This window comes from Caretta caretta, chromosome 14 (genome assembly GCF_965140235.1).
Source record: "Caretta caretta isolate rCarCar2 chromosome 14, rCarCar1.hap1, whole genome shotgun sequence".
Taxonomy (NCBI): Eukaryota; Metazoa; Chordata; order Testudines; family Cheloniidae; genus Caretta; species Caretta caretta.
In genome coordinates this window covers 613,016-633,140 of record NC_134219.1, presented here as the reverse complement: position 1 = coordinate 633,140, position 20,125 = coordinate 613,016, and the positions used below count along the sequence as shown (strand labels likewise).

Below are 20,125 nucleotides of genomic sequence, written 5' to 3'. Positions count from 1 at the left end.
ATGACCTCCACCACCAATCTGCACATTTTCAGTATGCTGAATTATTTTTTGTGGGTTTGCTTACTAAAATTACAGCTTTGCACCATAGACTCCAACCCATGACGCTTCATCAACCTATGGAGAAGTGCAGAGTTTTTTTCCTGCTCTAGGCAGTGTATTGCTAGAAATCTCTGTAATGATCTGAGGGGAAGTATGTGGTTTTACCTGATCTCCTTCTTGGGCTTGTTTCTTTTGCAGATTTCAGAGGTCTGTGCTAGATCTTTCTCTGCAGTGGAGATTTGCCAAATTGCCCAACAATGCCAAGCTGGAGGTGGTGCCAATCACTCGTAACAGAGCGGGAACTGAAAACAGAGTATGTCAATTTCACAACATGAACTAAGTTTATTTAGTTTGCAGCCATACTGGGTTTGATCTTGTCGGATCAAATAAGAATGAGAGACCAGATGAGTGAGGTAATATTTTATTGAACATACGAACGGTCATACTGGGTCAGGCCAAAGGTTCATCCAGCCCAGTATCCTGTCTTCTGACAGTGGCCAGTGCCAGGTGCTTCAAAGGGAATGAATAGAACAGATAATCATCAAGTGATCCATCCCCTGTCGCTCATTCCCAGCTCCTGGCAAACTGAGGCTAGGGACACTTCTGAGCATGGTTTTGCATCCCTGCCCATCCTAGCTAATGTTCATTCATGGACATATCCTCCATGAATTTATCTAGTTCTTTTTTGAACCCCATTGCCCTGTGTAAGCTCAAAAGCTTGTCTCTCTCACCAACAGAATTTGGTCCCATAAAAGATATTACTTCACCCACTTTGTGTCTCTAATATCCTGGGACCAACACAGGTACAACAACACTACATACAACTAATGAGGATGGTCAGCCTTGGCCAGTACTTGGATTGGAAACCACCCAAAGAATGCTCAGGTGCTGCAGAAGGTAGTGTTGGTGATTCAGTAGTTGACACTCCCCATTTACAATCAGTGTCCCAACCTTATGCTAGGACATGCTATTGGAGGGGGAAATTTTTTTAGGTGAGATATAAAACTAAGGTTCTGATCATCTGTAGTCATTAAAGATTCCACATCATTTTGTCCAGAAATTGAGGCCATTTTCCTGACCTAATTTTTGTTTCAGGAATTATATTCTGCTACCCTAAATTCCGCCTGCAATCTCAAATTGTTACAGGATTCTTTTTCACTTCTTATTCTGCGTTTTTTTTACTGTTGTTTTACTGTGCACTCAGACAACTTCCAAGTTTTATCTCAAAGGTGGCTGTGTTCAGCAGTGGGTCAGATAGCCCATTTATATATTGTAGGGCTGTCAAGTGATTACGAAAATTAATCACGATTAATCTTACAATTATAAAAATTAATTGCGCTGTTAAACAGTAATAGAATACTTAAATATTTTGGATGTTTTCCACTTTTTAAAATACATTGATTTCACTTTCAACACAATACAGTGTACAGTGCTCACTCTATATTTATTTTTGAAAAATAAATGTCAAACTTTAGAGTCTATAAGTCCACTCAGTCCTACTTCTTGTTCAGTCAGTTGCTTATACAACAAGTTTGTTTACATGTGCAGGAGACAGTGCTGCCCGCTTCTTGTTTACAATGTCATCCGAAAGTGAGAACATGCATTCGCGTGGCAATTTTGTAGCTGGCGTTGCAAGATATTTATGTGCCAGATATGCTAAACATTCATATGCCACTTCATGCTTTGGCCACCGTGCCAGAGGACATGCTTCCATAGTGATGATGACGCTCGTTAAAAAAAACAATGTGTTAATTAAATTTGTGACTGAACTCCTTGGGGGAGAATTGTATGTCTCCTGCTCTGTATTTTACCTACATTCTGCCGTATATTTCATGTTATAGCAGTCTTGGATGATGACCCACCATGTTGTTTGTTTTAAGAACACTTTCACTGCAGGTTTGACAAAATGCAAAGAAGGTATTAATGTGGGATTCTAAAGATTGCTATAGCACTCGATCCAAGGTTTAAATATCTGAAGTGTCTTCCAAAATCTATTGGGGTGAGGCGTGAAGCATGCTTTCAGAAGTCTTAAAAGAGAGAAACTCTGATGCAGAAACTACAGAACCCAAACCACCAAAAAAGAAAATCAACCTTCTGCTGGTGGTATCTGACTCAGATGATGAAAATGAACATGCGTTGGTCTGCACTGCTTTGGATGGTTATTGAGCAGAACCCATCATCAGCATGAATGCATGTCCTCTGGAATGGTGGTTGAAGCATGAAGGGATATATGACTCATTAGCACGTCTGGCGCGTAAATATCTTGCAACACCAGCTAAAACAGTGCCATGCAAACACATGTTCTCACATTCAGGTGACATTGTAAACAAGAAGTGGGCAGCATTATCTCCCGCACATGTAAACAAACTTGTTTGTCTGAGCGATTGGCTGAACGAGAAGTAGGACTGCGTGGACTTGTAGGCTCTAAAGTTTGACATTCTTTTATTTTTGAATGCAGTTTTTTGTGTGTTCATAATTCTACATTTGTAAGTTCAACTTTCATGATAGAGATTGCACTACAGTACTTGTATTAAGTGAATTGAAAAATACTATTTTTATTTTTACAGTGCAAATATTTATAATATATAATGTGAGCCCTATACACTTTGTATTCTGTGTTGAAATAGAAATCAATATATTTGAAAATGTAGAAAAATATACAAACTAATAAATTTCAATTGGTATTTAACAGTGTGATTAAAACTGCGATTAATTGTGATTAATTTTTTTAATCACTGTTAATTTTTTTGAGTTAATTGCTTGAGTTAACTGCGATTAATTGACAGCCCTAGTTTTATAAAATGCTGGAATAACTCCCTTGGCCACTTTTATTCTCCTTATGATGTTTGTATTACAGATTTGTAAAGTATTTATTGCTGTGGCAGCTAAATGCTTATTTGCAGTAAATTAAGAAAAAATAGTATTAAATAAATTAAAAAAAAAATTACCCTGTATTTTATTATTAGAAATGGATACTGTGTGATCTTGCTGAAATGGAGTCTGCAAATATTAAATTGTCTGTCACTGTGATCCCTATGGATATTTTGTCACGGAGGTTCTCAAACTTTGTGACAGAACACATGATGCTGGTTTCTTTTTATTTTCATCTGCTAAATTGTGATGGAAGACTACTATCCCTAATGTTATATTTCTTCATAGGCATTTGCTGAAGTTCCAGTAATGTTATATGATTCATACATAAAGGCAGATATCCATGAGCTATTGTCTGTATAGACAAGGAGTAATTGTGGCACCTTAGAGACTAACAAATTTATTTGAGCATAAGCTTTCGTGAGCTACAGCTCACTTCATCCGATGAAAGCTTATGCTCAAATAAATTTGTTAGTCTCTAAGGTGCCACAAGTACTCCTTTTCTTTTTGCGAATACAGACTAACACGGCTCCTACTCTGAAACCTGTCTGTATAGAGTTGTGGTCCATATTGTGAAAAAGTTTGTGAGCCTTTGCTCTAGCAGGCTGTGTTGGACTTGGGGATGTTATCATGTATCCACACTTGTCCTCTGCATGACCCCCCCCCCCCCCAACCTCCCATTTTATGCATTGCTTCAGTGACTTTACTTTTCACTTTGTGGAAGAAGAAAGCTCCGGCTGGGTGGTGTTTATTTTGGGTGGCTCCTGAAAGTGACCGGCACATCTCCCTGGCAGTGACTCCTAGGTGGGGGGATCAGGGGGGTCTCCCTGTGCTGCCCCTGCCTGTAGGCACTGCCCCCACAGCTCCCATTGGTCGCAGTTCCCGGCCAAAGGAGCTGCAGAGTTGGTGCTCGGGGTGGGGGTAGCTCGCAGAGACCCACTTGTCCCCGCCCCTCCAGGGGTCGCAGGGATGTGCCGGCCACTTCTGGGAGCAGCGTGGAGCCAGGGCAAGCAGGGAACCTGCCTTAACCCCACTGTGCTGCCGCACTTTTAGCATCTAAAATCTTCTAGTTTGGCTTCAGTAACCTCCAGGAAATAGTGGGAGGAGGAGGAGTTGATCAGTGGGGCCCGTGGATCCCCTGGAGTACCCTTGGGGACCGTGGACCTCAGTTTGAGAAACGCTGAGCTACAAGAGATTTAAGATATTTATTTATTTATATTACAGTACGGTCTAGAGGGATCAGGCCTTTTTGGGGCCGGGCATTGTACAGAGAAGTAATTAAAAAAAGACAGTTACTATTCCAAAGACTCTTGCTTTTAAGATCTTGAAGGGTGGAATGTAAACAGAGTTCCCATCCCATAATGCAAGAACAACAAGGTATGGAATTTAATGGTATAAAGCCAGTATAAGAAAATACATTGTACAATACGTAGTTGGCCAAAAGAACTCCCTGCCAGTGTCAGATTTAATAATTTTATTAAGATAATGTTGAAGTAAAAAGAAAACGGTACAGAGTTTAAGCATAGAAGTTTCTGGTTATCAGGGAATAAGGTACAGATTATCAAGGGGTGTGAAATTCGGTTTAGGAACGGGTGGCGTAAGGAATACATAATCTGCAATCTCCCCGATTGGGGGTAAAAGTTAAATGGGTCAAAGTACAGACATTGAGATATGGGGGTATGTTGTCCATATAATGGCTATGTTCAGGTGTGGAGTATAATGAGTGGATACGATGATTAGGATGGATCTCATAGAATATCAGGGTTGGAAGGGACCTCTGGAGGTCATCTAGTCCAACCCCCTGCTCAGAGCAGGACCAATCCCCAACTAAATCATCCCAGCCAGGACTTTGTCAAGCCTGACCTTAAAAACTTCTAAGGAAGGGGATTCCAGCACCTCCCTAGGCAATGCATTCCAGCCTCCTAGTGAAAAAGTTTTTCCTAATATCCAACCTAAATCTCCCCCACTGCAACTTGAGACCATTACTCCTTGTCCTAGAATAGATCTTGATCTAGAATAGTCTAGATCCATCCTCTTTGGATCTACCTTTCAGGTAGTTAAAAGCAGTATCAGGTCCCCGTTGTTCTTCTCTTCCGTAGACTAAACAATCCCAGTTCCCTCAGCCTCTCCTCATAAGTCATGTGTTCCAGACCCCTAATCATTTTTGTTGCCCTTCGCTGAACTCCCTCCAATTTCTCCACATCCTTCTTGTAGTGTGGGGCCCAAAACTGGACACAGTACTCCAGATGAGGCCTCACCAGTGTTGAATAGAGGGGAACGATCACGTCCCTTGATCTGCTGGCAATGCCCCTACTTATACATCCCAAAATGCCATTGTCCTTCTTGGCAACAAGGGCACACTGTTGACTCATATCCAGCTTCTCATCCACTGTCACCTCTAGGTCCTTCTCTGCAGAACTGCTGCCGAGCCATTCGGTCCCTAGTCTGTAGCGGTGCATTGGATTCCTCCGTCCTAAGTGCAGGACTCTGCACTTGTCGTTGTTGAACCTCGTCAGATTTCTTTTGGCCCAATCCTCCAATTTGTCTAGGTCCCTCTGTATCCTATCCCTACCCTCCAGCATATCTACCACTCCTCCCAGTTTAGTGTCATCTTGCTGAGTGTGCAATCCACACCATCCTCCAGATCATTAATGAAGATATTGAACAAAACCGGCCCCAGGATCTACCCTCATTTGATGGGTTTAATGTTCAGTGAGTTTATGGTTCCAGTTCATATGGTCCAATGGAAAAAGTCTCTCAGTCCTTTCCCATAGTTGATGTAGGATGTCGTACCGGTTCACACCTCCTGGTACTGTCGGTGGCCGGTGATGTGTTTGATATAGATGTCCCTGGACCATCGGATGGTGTCCGAGACCATGAGGCGCTGCATGAGCCGTGCGTAGTGTCGACCGATCCCACAGGTCCGCAGCACATGCTTGTTGCAGGGGTCCCAAGCGCCCAGGGCTTCGACGATCAGGGCATCCATGTGCACCTTGTAGCCCTTCGCTCTCAGGGTGTCGGTCAGGGGGGCATATTTTTCCAGCTTACGAGCTCGGGCTTCGCGGAAGGCCAGGGTCCTGTTCTCGAAGGAGACCGTGATGTCGACGAGGATGATCTTTTTCTGGGCCTTGTCGGTGACTACCACGTCAGGTCGCAACTGGCTGTCAGTACCGGGGATGGCTCAGTTCACGGCGACCTCCCCCAGGCGCGGTGCGATGGCACTTGGGTTTTCAAATCTCTGGATAATTTCATGAGCAGAATTGACATTAGTAATTATGTGCTGCAATGGAGGCAATCCAACCTTATGCTTAATGGTGTGGGCTGATTTCCACAGGCTTGGGGATGAATTCCCACTCTGTGTTCCCCATGGTATGGTAGCTTGGGCCGATGTGGAGGTTTGTGAACGTGAGGAGATGTGGTTTCCCCTGACACATTTGGCACTGGGGTAGTCAATTCTAGAGACTGGATCCTGGATTTGATAAATCACTGATTTGTTCAACAAATTGGATGTCTGGGAAGTAGAATGGTAATTGGTCTGGGATTTATCATCAGCATTTGTTTGTAAGGATCCTTGACCCCTCTAGAACATATCTGCAGAGCAGTGCCCACCAGATTCCTATGTGGTGTGGATGGGGAAGGAAGGCACTATTACAAAGAACTAACGTAGAGATACAGCCATCCATCTTTTATGCACATTTGTAAACTTAGCAACTATTTGGCACCATTCTCTGTAGTATTTTATATGCAGCCTGGGATTTTTGAAAAGAGTTTTTAATTGACTGACTGTGACTTTCGTGACATTTTTGGCTTTGAACTGTTGCCCAAAAACTGATGTAATTGCCAGTTTGAATTTCTGGGCAGGATTCTTGTAGCATGGTGATGTCAGCTGTCAGCACACATCTGTAGCTGAGGATAATCTAAGGCTGGTCTCTGGCAAAGAAGAAAATAGGAGACTGTGTTAGTGATGGGATGAAACTACTTAGCTACCATGTAGTGGCTGATAATGCTCACTGTTTCTTCTGTGCAGGAAGGTTCCTGTCTCTTAGCAGTATTACAAGAGCAGGACCTGAGGTAGATAGCAAACACATGCCACAAAGGAATTTGTTGTAGATTGTCTCCTTTTTTTAACCCTCCTTTGAAAAGGAAAATATGCTAAAATATTTGGCTTGACTCTCTTGTCTCTGTTTCCCTCAAGCTGCTCAGGCACTATGGTGGAAGGTTTGTATAAAAACCTAGATATATAGGAAGAAAGCATTTGTTGATGTTCTGTGTGCGTGACCTTTTGAGGTTGTTCACATTCTCTGATTCCTTGGGTAATTTTGGTTTTATGGGGCTGGTGAAAGCCATGGTTCGCTAGAAATCATGGGATACTGCCCTATGGGGGATTCTCGGTAACAGTGCAGCCAAATAGGTGCATCATCAACAAGCTACCTATGTTAGAAGTTCACTTGCCACCCAAAAAGTGGAGTTTACAACTAGAGGCAACCAACGCCGCCTCCTGTCTCAGTCTGCTACTTACTGATACGGAGGAACTGATTGAGAACAAAAGGGAAGCTTTGAACCAGTGATCATAAGCTACTTAAGTTGCCATGGGATAAGGGAAGATCCTTCCATGGATTGAGAACTAGTAAAAGACAGGGAACAAAGGGTAGGAATAAATGGTAAATTTTCAGAATGGAGAGGGGTAACTAGAGGTGTTTCCCAAGGGTCAGTCCTAGGACCAATCCTATTCAACTTATTCATAAATGATCTGGAGAAAGGAGTAAACAGTGAGGTGGCAAAGTTTGCAGCAGATATTAAACTGCTCAAGATGGTTAAGACCAAAGCAGACTGTGAAGAAATTCAAAAAGATCTCACAAAACTAAGTGATTAGGCAACAAAATGGCAAATGAAATTTAATGTGGATAAATGTAAAGTAATGCACGTTGGAAAAAATAACCCCAACTATACAGACAATATGATGGGGGCTAATTTAGCTACAACTAGTCAGGAGAAAGATCTTGGAGTCATCGTGGATAGTTCTCTGAAGATGTCCATGGAGTGTGCAGCGGCAGTCAAAAAAGCAAACGGGATTTTAGGAATCCTTAAAAAAGGGATAGAGAATAAGATGGAGAATATCTTATTGCACTTATATAAATCCATGGTACGCCCACATCTTGAATACTGACAGGTGTCAGAGTATTCAGAGTTTCAGCCATGTTAGTCTGTATTCGCAAAAAGAAAAGGAGTACTTGTGGCACCTTAGAGACTAACAAATTTATTTGAGCATAAGCTTTCGTGAGCTGTACATGGCAGAGGGGCATTGCTGGCACATGATGGCATATATCACATTGGTAGATGTGCAGGTGAATGAGCCTCTGATAATGTGGCTGATGTGATTAGGCCCTCTGATGGTGTCAGTGTAGTGATAATCAAGGTGGGCGATTTCCAGCAGTTGATAAGAATGTCTGAGGAACAGTGTGTGTGTGTGTGGGGGAATAAACATGGGAAAATAGTTTTACTTTGTGTAATGACTCATCCACTCTGTCTCTATTCAAGCCTAAGTTAATTGTATCCAGTTTGCAAATTAATTCCAATTCAGCAGTGTCTCGTTGGAGTCTGTTTTTGAATTTTTTTTGTTGAAGAATTGCAACTTTTAGGTCTCTAATCGAGTGACCAGAGAGATTAAAGTGTTCTCCAACTGGCTTTTCAATGTTATAATTCTTGACGTCTGATTGGTGTCCATTTATTCTTTTACATAGAGACTGTCTAGTTTGACCAATGTACATGGCAGAGGGGCACTGCTGGCACATGATGGCATATATCACATTGGTAGATGTGCAGGTGAATGAGCCTCTGATAGTGTGGCTGATGTGATTAGGCCCTCTGATGGTGTCCCCTGAATAGATATGTGGACGCAGTTGGCAACGGGCTTTCTTGCAAGGATAAGTTCCTGGGTTAGTGGTTCAGTTGTGTGGTATGTGGTTGCTGGTGAGTATTTGCTTCAGTTTGGGGGGCTGTCTGTAAGCAAGGACTGGCCTGTCTCCCAAGATCTGTGAGAGTGATGGGTCATCCTTCAGGATAGGTTGTAGATCCTTGATGATGCGTTGGAGAGGTTTTAGTGGGGGCTGAAGGTGATGGCTAGTGGCGTTCTGTTATTTTCTTTGTTGGGCCTGTCCTGTAGTAGGTGACTTCTGGGTACTCTTCTGGCTCTGTCAATCTGTTTCTTCACTTCCGCAGGTGGGTATTGTAGTTGTAAGAACGCTTGATAGAGATCCTATAGGTGTTTGTCTCTGTCTGAGGGGTTGGAGCAAATGCGGTTGTATCGTAGAGCTTGGCTGTAGACAATGGATCGTGTGGTGTGGTCTGGATGAAAGCTGGAGGCATGTAGGTAGGAATAGCGGTCAGTAGGTTTCCGGTATAGGGTGGTGTTTATGTGACCATCGCTTATTAGCTCTGTAGTGTCTGGGAAGTGGATCTCTTGTGTGGACACTCGATTACAGACCTAAAAGTTGCAATTCTTCAACAAAAAAACTTCAAAAACAGACTCCAACGAGAGACTGCTGAATTGGAATTAATTTGCAAACTGGATACAATTAACTTAGGCTTGAATAGAGGCTGGGAGTGGATGGGTCATTACACAAAGTAAAACTATTTCCCCATGTTTATTCCTGCCCTTCCCCCCACTGTTCCTCAGACGTTCTTGTCAACTGCTGGAAATGGTCCACCTTGATTATCACTTCAGAAGGTTTTTTTCTCTCCTGCTGGTAATAGCTCACCTTAAGTGATCACCCTCGTTACAGTGTGTATGGTAACACCCATTGTTTCATGTTCTCTATGTATATAAATCTCCCCACTGTATTTTCCACTAAATGCATCCTATGAAGTGAGCTGTAGCTCACGAAAGCTTATGCTCAAATAAATTTGTTAGTCTCTAAGGTGCCGCAAGTCCTCCTTTTCTTTTTGTGAATAAGAGTGGATTGAAGTGATGTGTGTTGTACCTCCATGGTCCCACATGTGGATGTGCTCAATTGCTGTTTGTTGTGCCTGAGGGAAGCCCATTCCCCAAACTGATGCTCAGTCTGTGCCCGCACCAGAAGGTCATGGAGGGTCTAGGTCATCCTTACTGAGGAGGTCTTATGAGACCAGTTATTCATTCTGATACTGGATCAGTCTTCTGTTCCTGTGAATGGACAGAGGTGGCTGCCTTTGACTTCAGTGTCCCTGGTGCCAAAGAAGACTGTGCCAGATTGGTCTGGGGCTGATGACTGTACAGAGTAAATCTTCTGGTATCAAGGCCTAACTGGCCTTGAGAAATGAGCACTTAGAAATCTGAATTGGCCTAAGGACCATATTAGTGTGGGTCCTTTATTGGTGCCAGGAACTTGGGTGTCTAAGAAACCTGGTATTAAGTAGGTAGGCACTTCATGAGGGTGCCGAGACACTCTCTTGGCACGAAAGGGCTTCATTCTCTTGGGACACTCTGGTTCCAGCAGCTTCCCTGGTACTGAGGAAATCTGTGTAGGGCCTCTCAGCACCTTTTCCTCAGCCTCAAGTGGATCTTAGCCCTGGTCTACACTGCGGGGGCAGGGTCAACCTAAGATACACAACTTCAGCTACGGCGTATCTTAGGTCGACTTACCTGGCCATGAGGACGGCAGCGAGTCGACTGCTGCCACTCCCCCATCTACTCCGCTTCCACCTCTCACGAGCTGGAGTTCTGGAGTTGATGGGGAGCGCGTTTGGGGATTGATTGATCGTGTCTAGACGAGACGCAATAAATCAATCCCTGATAGATCTGCCTTTAGTTTTGCAGAGGCTTTGATTCATAGCTATTAAGGTCAGAAGGAACCCTTATGATCATCTAGTCTGACCTCCTGCACAACACAGGCGCCGACCCACTCCTGTGATAAACCTCTCACCTATGTCTGAGCTATTGAAGTCCTCAAATCATGGTTTAAAGACTTCAAGGAGCAGGAAATCCTCCAGCAAGTGACCTATGCCCCATGCTGCAGAGGAAGGTGAAGAACCTCCAGGGCCTCTTCCAGTCTGCCCTGGAGGAAAATTCCTTCCTGACCCCAAATATGGCAATCAGCTGAACCCTGAGTATATGGGCAAGAATCACCAGCCAGATACCCAGGAACGAATTCTCTGTAGTAACTCAGATCCCATCCCATTTAACATCCTATCACAAGCCATTGGGCCTATTTACCATGAATATTTAAAGATCAGTTAATTGCCAAAATCATGTTATCCCATCATACCATCTCCTCCATAAACTTATTGAGTTTAATCTTGAAGCCAGATAGGTCTTTTGCCCCCACTGCTTCCCTTGGAAGGCTCTTCCAAAAATTCACCCCTCTGATGGTTAGAAACCTTCGTCTAATTTCAAGTCTAAACTTCCCGATGACCAGTTTATATCCATTTGTTCTTGTGTCCACACTGGTATTGAGCTTAAATAATTCCTCTCCCTCTCCGGTATTTATCTCTCTGATATATTTATAGAGAGCAGTCTTATCTCCCCTCAACCTTCTTTTGGTTAGGCTAAACAAGCCAAGCTCCTTGAGTCTCCTTTCATAAGACAGGTTTTCCATTCCTCGGATCATCCTAGTAGTCCTTCTCTGTACCTGTTCCAGTTTGAATTCATCCTTCTTAAACATGGGAGACCATAACTGCACCCAGTATTCCAAATGAGGTCTCACCAGTGCCTTGTATAACAGTACTAAAACCTCCTTATCTCTACTGGAAATACCTCGCCTGATGCATCCCAAGACCGCATTAGCTTTTTCACGGCCATATCACATTGGCGGCTCATAGTCCTCCTGTGATCAACCAATAGTCCAAGGTCCATCTCCTCCTTTGGTGCTGTGCTTGGCTGCCATCAAGCACAGGGGAAAGAAAAATCCTGGGAGAAGAGGAGCAGCTTCATTCTCGCCACAGACCTGACCCTGGAGTTCGTGATTACCAGTATGGGTTATTGCAACTCATTTTATTTAGCAATGAAGCCCCATGCTCTGTAAAAGCTTCAACTAGTTAAAAAAACACAGTAGTTCGTCTGCTTACTAAAACAGGTCACCCGGAACTCTACACTGTCTTCTGTGAGTCCAGTTCAAGGTCTTTTGTCCTGATACTCAAAGCCCTCTATGGGATTGGCCCTGGTTACCTGAGAGATTGAGGTCTTTCAGCACCTGTGACTTCCTTTCACAGATGCATTCTATAAGAACAGTAAAACCATTGACAGATATGGAGAGACATGTGAGTGCAGGAGACAGAACATTCACAAGAGATAATCTTAAACTATGGAATTCATGCCCTAAATGTGTGCTATTACGTAGAATTCAAATTAACAGATCATTGGAATGTATTCAGTATTTTGAGCCCATTTGCTGCCTGTAAAGAAGGCTCTTGATTTCCAGAACGGTTTGAAAATGCAGTTTGTTTGTTTAGCCATGAATCGAAGAGAGATCTGTGAACGCGGTAGTGTGTCTTCTGAGTTAATCTGCATGTTGTACTTTGATGCAGGTATAGTGCAGAGAACTGGGATTCTGGAGATTTGGGTTCTAATTCTCATTCTGCTACCTACTCACTGTGAGGCTTTGGGCAAATCACTTAACATCTCTGGGCCTGAGTTTGTCTATCTGTAAAATGAGGATGATGATATTGACCTCTCCTTTATAAAGCACTTTGAGAACCTTAAAGAATCCTTATTGAGGTTACAGGGACAAACCATCCTGATGTGTAGAAAGAATAGTAAATATGGCAGGCAACCAGCTTGGCTTAACAGTGAAATCCTTGCTGATCTTAAACACACAAAAGAAGTTTACAAGAAGTGGAAGACTGGACAAATGACCAGGAAAGAGTATAAAAATATTGCTCGGTCATGCAGGAATGAAATCAGGAAGGCCAGCTCACACCTGGAGTTGCAGCTAGCAAGAGATGTTAAGAGTAACAAGAAGGGTTTCTTCAGGTATGTTAGCAACAAGAAGAAAGTCAAGGAAAGCGTGGGCCCCTTAGTGAATGAGGGAAGCAACCTAGTGACAGGGGATGTGGATAAAGCTAATGTACTCAATGCTTATTTTGCCTCTGTCTTCATGAACAAGGTCAGCTCCCAGACTACTGCACTGGGCAGCACAGCATGGGGAGGAGGTGACCAGCCCTCTGTGGAGAAAGAAGTGGTTCGGGACTATGTAGAAAAGCTGGACAGGCACAAGTCCATGGCGCCGGATGTGCGGCATCCGAGAGTGCTAAAGGAGTTGGCGGATGTGATTGTAGAGCCATTGGCCATTATCTTCGAAAACTCATGGCGATCGGGGGAAGTCCCGGACAACTGGAAAAAGGCTAATGTAGTGCCCATCTTTAAAAAAGGGAAGGAGGAGGATCCTGGGAACTACAGGCCAGTCAGCCTCACCTCAGTCCCTGGAAAAATCATGGAGCAGGTCCTCAAGGAATCAATTCTGAACCACTTAGAGGAGAGGAAAGTGATCAGGAACAGTCAGCATGGATTCACCAAGGGCAATTCATGCCTGACTAATCTAATTGCCTTCTGTGATGAGATAACTGGCTCTGTGGATGAGGGGGAAGCAGTGGACGTGTTGTTCCTTGACTTTAGCAAAGCTTTTGACACGGTCTCCTACAGTATTCTTGCCAGCAAGTTAAAGAAGTATGGGCTGGATGAATGGACTATAAGGTGGATAGAAAGTTGGCTAGATTGTCGGGCTGAATGGGTAGTGGTCAATGGCTCCATGTCTAGTTGGCAGCCGGTATCAAGTGGAGTGGCCCAGGGGTCAGTCCTCGGGCCAGTTTTGTTCAGTATCTTCATAAATGATCTGGAGGATGGTGTGGATTGCACCCTCAGCAAGTTTGCAGATGACACTAAACTAGGAAGAGAGGTAGATACGCTGGAGGGTAGGGATAGGATATAGAGGGCCCTAGACAAATTGGAGGATTGGGCCAAAAGAAATCTGACGAGGTTCAACAAGGACAAGTGCAGAGTCCTGCACTTAGGATGGAAGAATCCAATGCACTGCTACAGACTAGGGACCGAATGGCTCGGCAGCAGTTCGGCAGAAAAGGACCTAGAGGTTACAGTGGACGAGAAACTGGATATGAGTCAACAGTGTGCCGTTGTTGCCAAGAAGGCCAATGGCATTTTGGGATGTATATGTAGGGGCATTGCTAGCAGATCGAGGGACGTGATCATTCCTCGCTATTCGACATTGGTGAGGCCTCATCTGGAGTACTGTGTCCAGTTTTGGGCCCGACACTACAAGGATGTGGAAAAATTGGAGAGAGTCCAGCGGAGGGCAACAAAAATAATTAGGGGACTGGAACACATGACTTATGAGGAGAGGCTGAGGGAACTGGGGATGTTTAGTCTACAGAAGAGAAGAATGGTCCTGCTTTGAGCAGGGGTTGGACTAGATGGCCTCCTGAGGTCCCTTCCAACCCTGATATTCTATGATTCTAACCTCAGAGAAGAGGCACTAGAGACAAAGTATTGTTTATTATAAATAATTATCCTTCCAGACTTATGCTTAGAAATTGTCTTCCCATAAAGCAAACTATAGGAACGCTATTTTTGGCGATGGAAATCTTTCCTCTTGGCATAGAATATCAGGGTTGGAAGGGACCTCAGGAGGTCATCTAGTCCAACCCCCTGCTCATAGCAGAACCGATCCCCAACTAAATCATCCCAGCCAGGGCTTTGTCAAGCCGGACCTTAAAAACCTCTAAGGAAGGAGATTCCACCACCTCCCTGGGTAACCCATTCCTGTGCTTCACCACCCTCCTAGTGAAAAAGGTTTTCCTAATCTCCAACCTAAATCTCCCCCACTGCAGCTTTTCTGTGGCCTGGCTCAGTCATTACCCAAATCGTCCCGCTGAAATCTGCCGGTTGAGGGTCCTCCAGAGATAGATCTCAGCCCTCTGTGATTGGGGTTTGGGTGCCTCTGTGGTACTATCTTCTCCCTGGATCCTGTGCAGTCCATTGTCGGCGCAGTGCAGGGCTAAGGGGGCAGGAGGGACTTCAGAAGTTAACAAAAAATCATAAGATTTAATGCAGCCCAAGGGACCTAGGGGAAGCTATGGCTAGAAGGAATTGCTTCCAGCATGGCTCCACTAGAACTATACTCGCAGGAACTAAGGGGACTGCTGGGGGCCACCATTGCTGCAGGGGAACAGAGCCTTTGCATGAATAGCTCTAGAATCAGCCAGGTTTTGGGGCAGTTTTTCCAGGAAGCAAACCGTGCTCCTCAATGGGAAGATGTGGTGAATTCTTCTCAAGGATTTTCTAGTGGAGTTCCTTTGCAAGTGATCTCCTCTTAAGGCTTTCACTATAGGAGAGGAGGATTTGGACCACGATGGTCAGTCAAGTTTTATTGTGTTTGCCCATGCATGAGTGTGAGGAAATTTAGCTTGTGTGCCCCTGAATAAAAATCTGACAGCACCATGCACTGTATCTGTGCAGGTCATGTCAGTGTCGCATTAAAAGAATCGACCCATCTGAGACTATTCAAATGGAAAGAATCAAAACTAACTGTGCTCTCTTGGCTGGGGGACTGAAAGCGGAGTGGTTAGTTTCACTCTGTGGATATTTAACTAAAATATGGTTGTATTAGGTTTCCAGCAATGCAGGGGAAGGTTTAAATCCCAACAATCCCCAATAAAAGACGTTTACATGGCATTTAAAAAAAGTTAAATATTTCTATTCACACTACGGTTTCTAAAAATTTGCTTTTAAAGCAACCCTTAGGTGTGCCCCAGCCTCCATGCATCTTCAGAGTGCTTTCTGCTGGTCTTGTGGGAGCGTTGCAAACATCGAGAATTCCATACTGTGGCCACCCCTTCACAGAATCACAGTATCATTCATAACTCATTTCTGCTCATAGGGATAGCTGTTTTAGGCATCCCCCCAACCCTCCCCCAGTATTACATTTGGGGTGGGAGTTACAAACTGTACATTACTGCCTTATATTTCGGGAGAAAATCTGGAACCAAGAACAGTCTCTGAGATGGTATCACTGTATTCTCAAGTCACGTCTTTGGAATTAATGTTTTGAAGTTCAGAATGACCCTGATGGCTGCCAGTCAGGAACATAAATAAAAACACAGGACTGGAAGTCAGGACTCTAAAGTTCTATTCACAGCTCTGCCATTGTCTCTCTCTATATGATTTTGGGCAAGTTATCTTGCCTATCCTTTTTTCTCACTAACTGTAAATTGGAAATGATATTGACATATAGCTCCTGGGGCTTGTGAAGTAATTCCTTAATGTTTGTAAGATGATTGATTCAGCCTTGGATAGGAGGTCCTAGAGATGAAGTACCTTAAAAAAAAATTGTGAAGAAATTGAATTTCTTCCCTGTCCTTAACAGTGGATTTTCCCCTTTAGGTTCAGATTGCATTGCAGTTGAACAGTGGTTCCCGGTTACAAGACACCTTTCACTCTGGCAAGACCCTGTGGGAAATTCTCAGCCATTTTACACAAACCAGGTGAGCAATGAGGCATGTAGAAGGGAAAGGGCTTGTTTCCAGGGACACTTCCAACAGTCAGCTGAAGAAGGATGGATAGCTACCACTTTTAGACATTGTCAAAAGACACTTGGAGATTTCTAGAAATTATATGTGTTTTTATTGTGCTCTCCACTCTCTTACATTCTGCACATGTCTTATTAAATTACATTGATTCATAGTTAGACCAGGATAAAAGAGAGAATGTAACTTCTTGCTTCAGAATATAAAGCAACCACTAACTCCCTGAGGCTGGGAATAAACTTCCCTTTGGACCTGTTACTGTATGTGTCCATTATGGGGACTTACATTGAAGTATTTGCTACTGCCAGAGGTGGGGGCTGGACTAGATGTACCACTGGTGTGTCTGCTCTGGCAGTTCCACGTGTTCGGACAAGTGGGGTTCTTTCTTGAACAAACGGCTGGTTTCCTCTGAACGCTTTGGGGAAGCCTGGAGTACAGGCTAAAGTGGCATTTTCAAACCATTGACTAGGTCTTGTTTAAAGAGCAGGGTTTCATGCCTGCTCCTGCTGTCTTGCTCTAGCTAGAAAGAACGTCATACATATTTCTAAGGGTTAAGAAGTTTCTGTAGTTTGCCTCGGCTTTGCTGCAGTCTGCATTCCGCGGCTCCTTCCGTCTTTAGTTGACTCAAGAACAATAGCAGCATTTTTTAAAAATGTCAAACTAATAAACTCTACTCCAAAGACAGTTCTGCTCTTTGATTTCATTTTTGTTTGTGGCTTTGGAAGGCTGAGCCTCTTGAAGCTGAGGCAAATTCTGTCAATTCTGCCAGGAGTAGTATGGAGGATTTCAGCTTCCCGTTTTTTTAGCAGGATTTACCTTTTGCTAATGTGCTGTCTCTTCTGGCCTTGTCTGCTTATTTTATTCTTTCATTTGCTCAGTTCCCACTTTCTGGCTGGTGCTCTGGGCTTTTTCTAACTTGATGGGAGAGTTTCTGTTGCATTTGAAGCTCTTGCACCATGGTGCAGATGCTATGCTGCAATGTTGTGTAACTGGAAGCTGGTTTGACTATTGAAACCATTCAAATACCCATCTAAAAAAAGTAAGTGATTCAGTATCATGCCAAACCCTCCAAAGGCTCCCAGAGCTCTGACACTAGGGCTTCTAGGAAATAAAAGGTCATTTGGAATAATCTGATGAGTAACAGCATGCAGATGAATGTCTTAGTCCATGTCAACCGTGTATGATTAACATTTTTAATTTCATGTGATAATTGATGCATAAGATCTCTACAGGAATGTGATCTAAGGAGTTGGGGGCCAGGTGGGAAGGAAACTCCTCTCCTTCCCCCCATTCCTCAGAGCTGGGTGCTGGAGGAGCTCGTATGCAGGTTTTCCAAATACTTTTGGTCTCATTGCTTCTAAAAAGTAAAGGAGTACTTGTGGCGCCTTGGAGACTAAAATTTCTTTTTGCGAATACAGACTAACACGGCTGCTACTCTGAAACCTGTCATTGCTTTTAAAGTCCCTTTGATAGTGGGACCAATTGAGGAGTTAAAATATGTGGAAATTCAGGCAATTCCTGGCATAGACTGAATTACTGAATTAGTATATTTACTAAAGCTGCAAATGGAGGATAAAGTGTCCCCTATGAGCGGATGTGGTTATGAACTGAGAGAGCTACATGCTGTGGCTCAGGCAGGCTGGCCTTGGGCTGTGGAGACAGTCCTCAATGTAATTTTTCAGAGCAGAACTTTGCATCATTTCTGGGAGTGTTAGAGGGCAGCATCAATCCTTTGCCAGCCAGTGGCTGGGGGCTACTGAAAACCTGAAGCTTGCTGATTGCTCCTCTATCATTGGAATACGCTGTCTTTGCTAGGGCCCAAGAAACTGCATAATACACACTAGTCCTGAAGAGCTTCCCTTTGGCACAGGTTCTGAGGGGAAGTAATCGTTGCTTTTTAGGTCTCTCCCTTGTTTGATACATGGGAAGAAAGTTGTTTGGGTTGGCTGAATGCACAATCCAAAAACAGGTCCTTTAAGGCAATTCAGACTAAGGACAAAAGAAAACAAAGATGTTTGATACTAAAACAGCTGCCTGAGTACCCGTCTCAGAAGGACAAGAAAGCTGACATGCTGGTGACTGGGGAGGCACTATTGTTAAGATTAAACTAAACTACAGTAAATTGAATGGCTCTCGTAACCCAAAACATCCATTCTAAAGATAACATACGTGTAGGATTCTCACTTTTGGGTCTTAGCTCCTTCATGTGAGACTGGGAGAACTCCTGTAGCACTTAGGTTTTTGTTTTTAAATTGTAAGGGCAGGTACCTGGGTAAAGCGTGAGCCAGATTCCCTTCCAGTAGTCACACACCAAGCCTTCCTGAGTTTAAATTTTCCCCTCTGTACGTTCTAGTATCACAGAGACTCTTGCATCATCCTGGTAATGGGTGACACCCCCCCCTCCCCCCAGGACTTTCTGCCCTTGTCCCAGTCTAGGGACTATCCGTAATTAGAAGCAGACTTCCAAACACCACCTGTTCATAGTGTGACCACAGATGTATGTAACAGAAGAATCCATGGATGTGGACTTCTCACCATGGGAATTTAGTCCCTCCAGGAACGGCAGTAGCACAAAAATGTTCTGGAGACAAGGATGGTTCTGTCTGCATTAAGGACCTTTGGAGACCTAATAAATGTGATCCTGGTTCAAACAGATAATTAGGTCTCCTTATCTTACATAAACAAGCAAAGAGGCACTGGAACCTATATGGATATGTAAACCTCCTGCATCCCACAAAAGATTCCTTATAGTAGTGTACCTGGCAGGGAAGTGAATAAGACTGTAGGTGCACTGCAGCTGATCCATGTTAGCTCCTCATGAATGATTTCTGGATCAAGAAGAGGCTCTTCTTCCAGTGATGGACAGCAGAGGCCAATCTCTTCCTACCCACTTCCCCGCATGCTTTGTGTCAAAAAATACTTGGGTCAAATAAAAGGACAAACCAACTTCTTGTTTTCTGACATCAGTTCACTGGGCAGTGTTGTCAGTAAGAAGACTGTGTCTACATGGTCGTGTCAAGAAATAGTCATGGCAAGGCTCACTCAGTTTGAGGTGAGGTGGCCACCACTGCCTGCCTCAGATGTGTTTTCATCCTGTACATATGCAATGCTGCGATATGGTCTCCTCTCTACACATTTACCAAAGCAGCATTGCTTGGATTGGGATGCAGGAAGGGACTCCTGTTTTGTAGTAGCTCCAGGGTAGGCGGAGGCTGAACTCTCTTAACCCCAAACAAGTTTTTCTTTTGGGATATCTCATTTTCAGTTGGTCACATCTTAAATGTTTTCTTTAATTGTTGTTTCATCTTCAGGCTTGAATGCTGAGCCTGATTATCATGAGGTATTTGTAGTCCTCTTCTCTAAAACAGTCAGCTCCCTAAACCCTCTCTGTTCACACTGTTGGTATTGTCCTTAGCAATGTCACTTGTTACAGCTTTACTCACTTGTCTTTTTGGACGTCCCTCATGCTTCTTCCTTTTCAAGAGTACTGATTGTGCTCCTGTGATGTCATTAGAGAAGAGAAAACTTCGTTTGTCTCTGAGATTATGCTCTTGGAGGGCTCTTACTGCTCCACTCACCTCCTTTCAAAAGTCTGGAGGATTATCTCTTTGAGATGTTTTTCTTAGTTCTGTTTTTTTAAGGAATATTTCTTTTGATCACATGTTGATCATATTTGGATCTGCCTTGGCCTTTGAGAGCTCTA

At 43.7% G+C, this 20,125-nt stretch overlaps 1 protein-coding gene across 7 annotated transcripts in view; it reads left to right on the top strand.

Annotated features, from left to right (window-relative positions):
- Positions 1-20,125, top strand: part of ASPSCR1 (ASPSCR1 tether for SLC2A4, UBX domain containing) — an 87,627-nt gene that overhangs the window by 3,881 nt on the left and 63,621 nt on the right. For all 7 annotated transcript variants that reach the window (XM_048818143.2, XM_048818141.2, XM_048818142.2 and 4 more), the window contains 2 exons: positions 238-352; positions 16,280-16,380. In XM_048818143.2, coding sequence (XP_048674100.2) covers positions 238-352; positions 16,280-16,380 — 216 coding nt within the window. The remainder of the gene's footprint in view (positions 1-237; positions 353-16,279; positions 16,381-20,125) is intronic.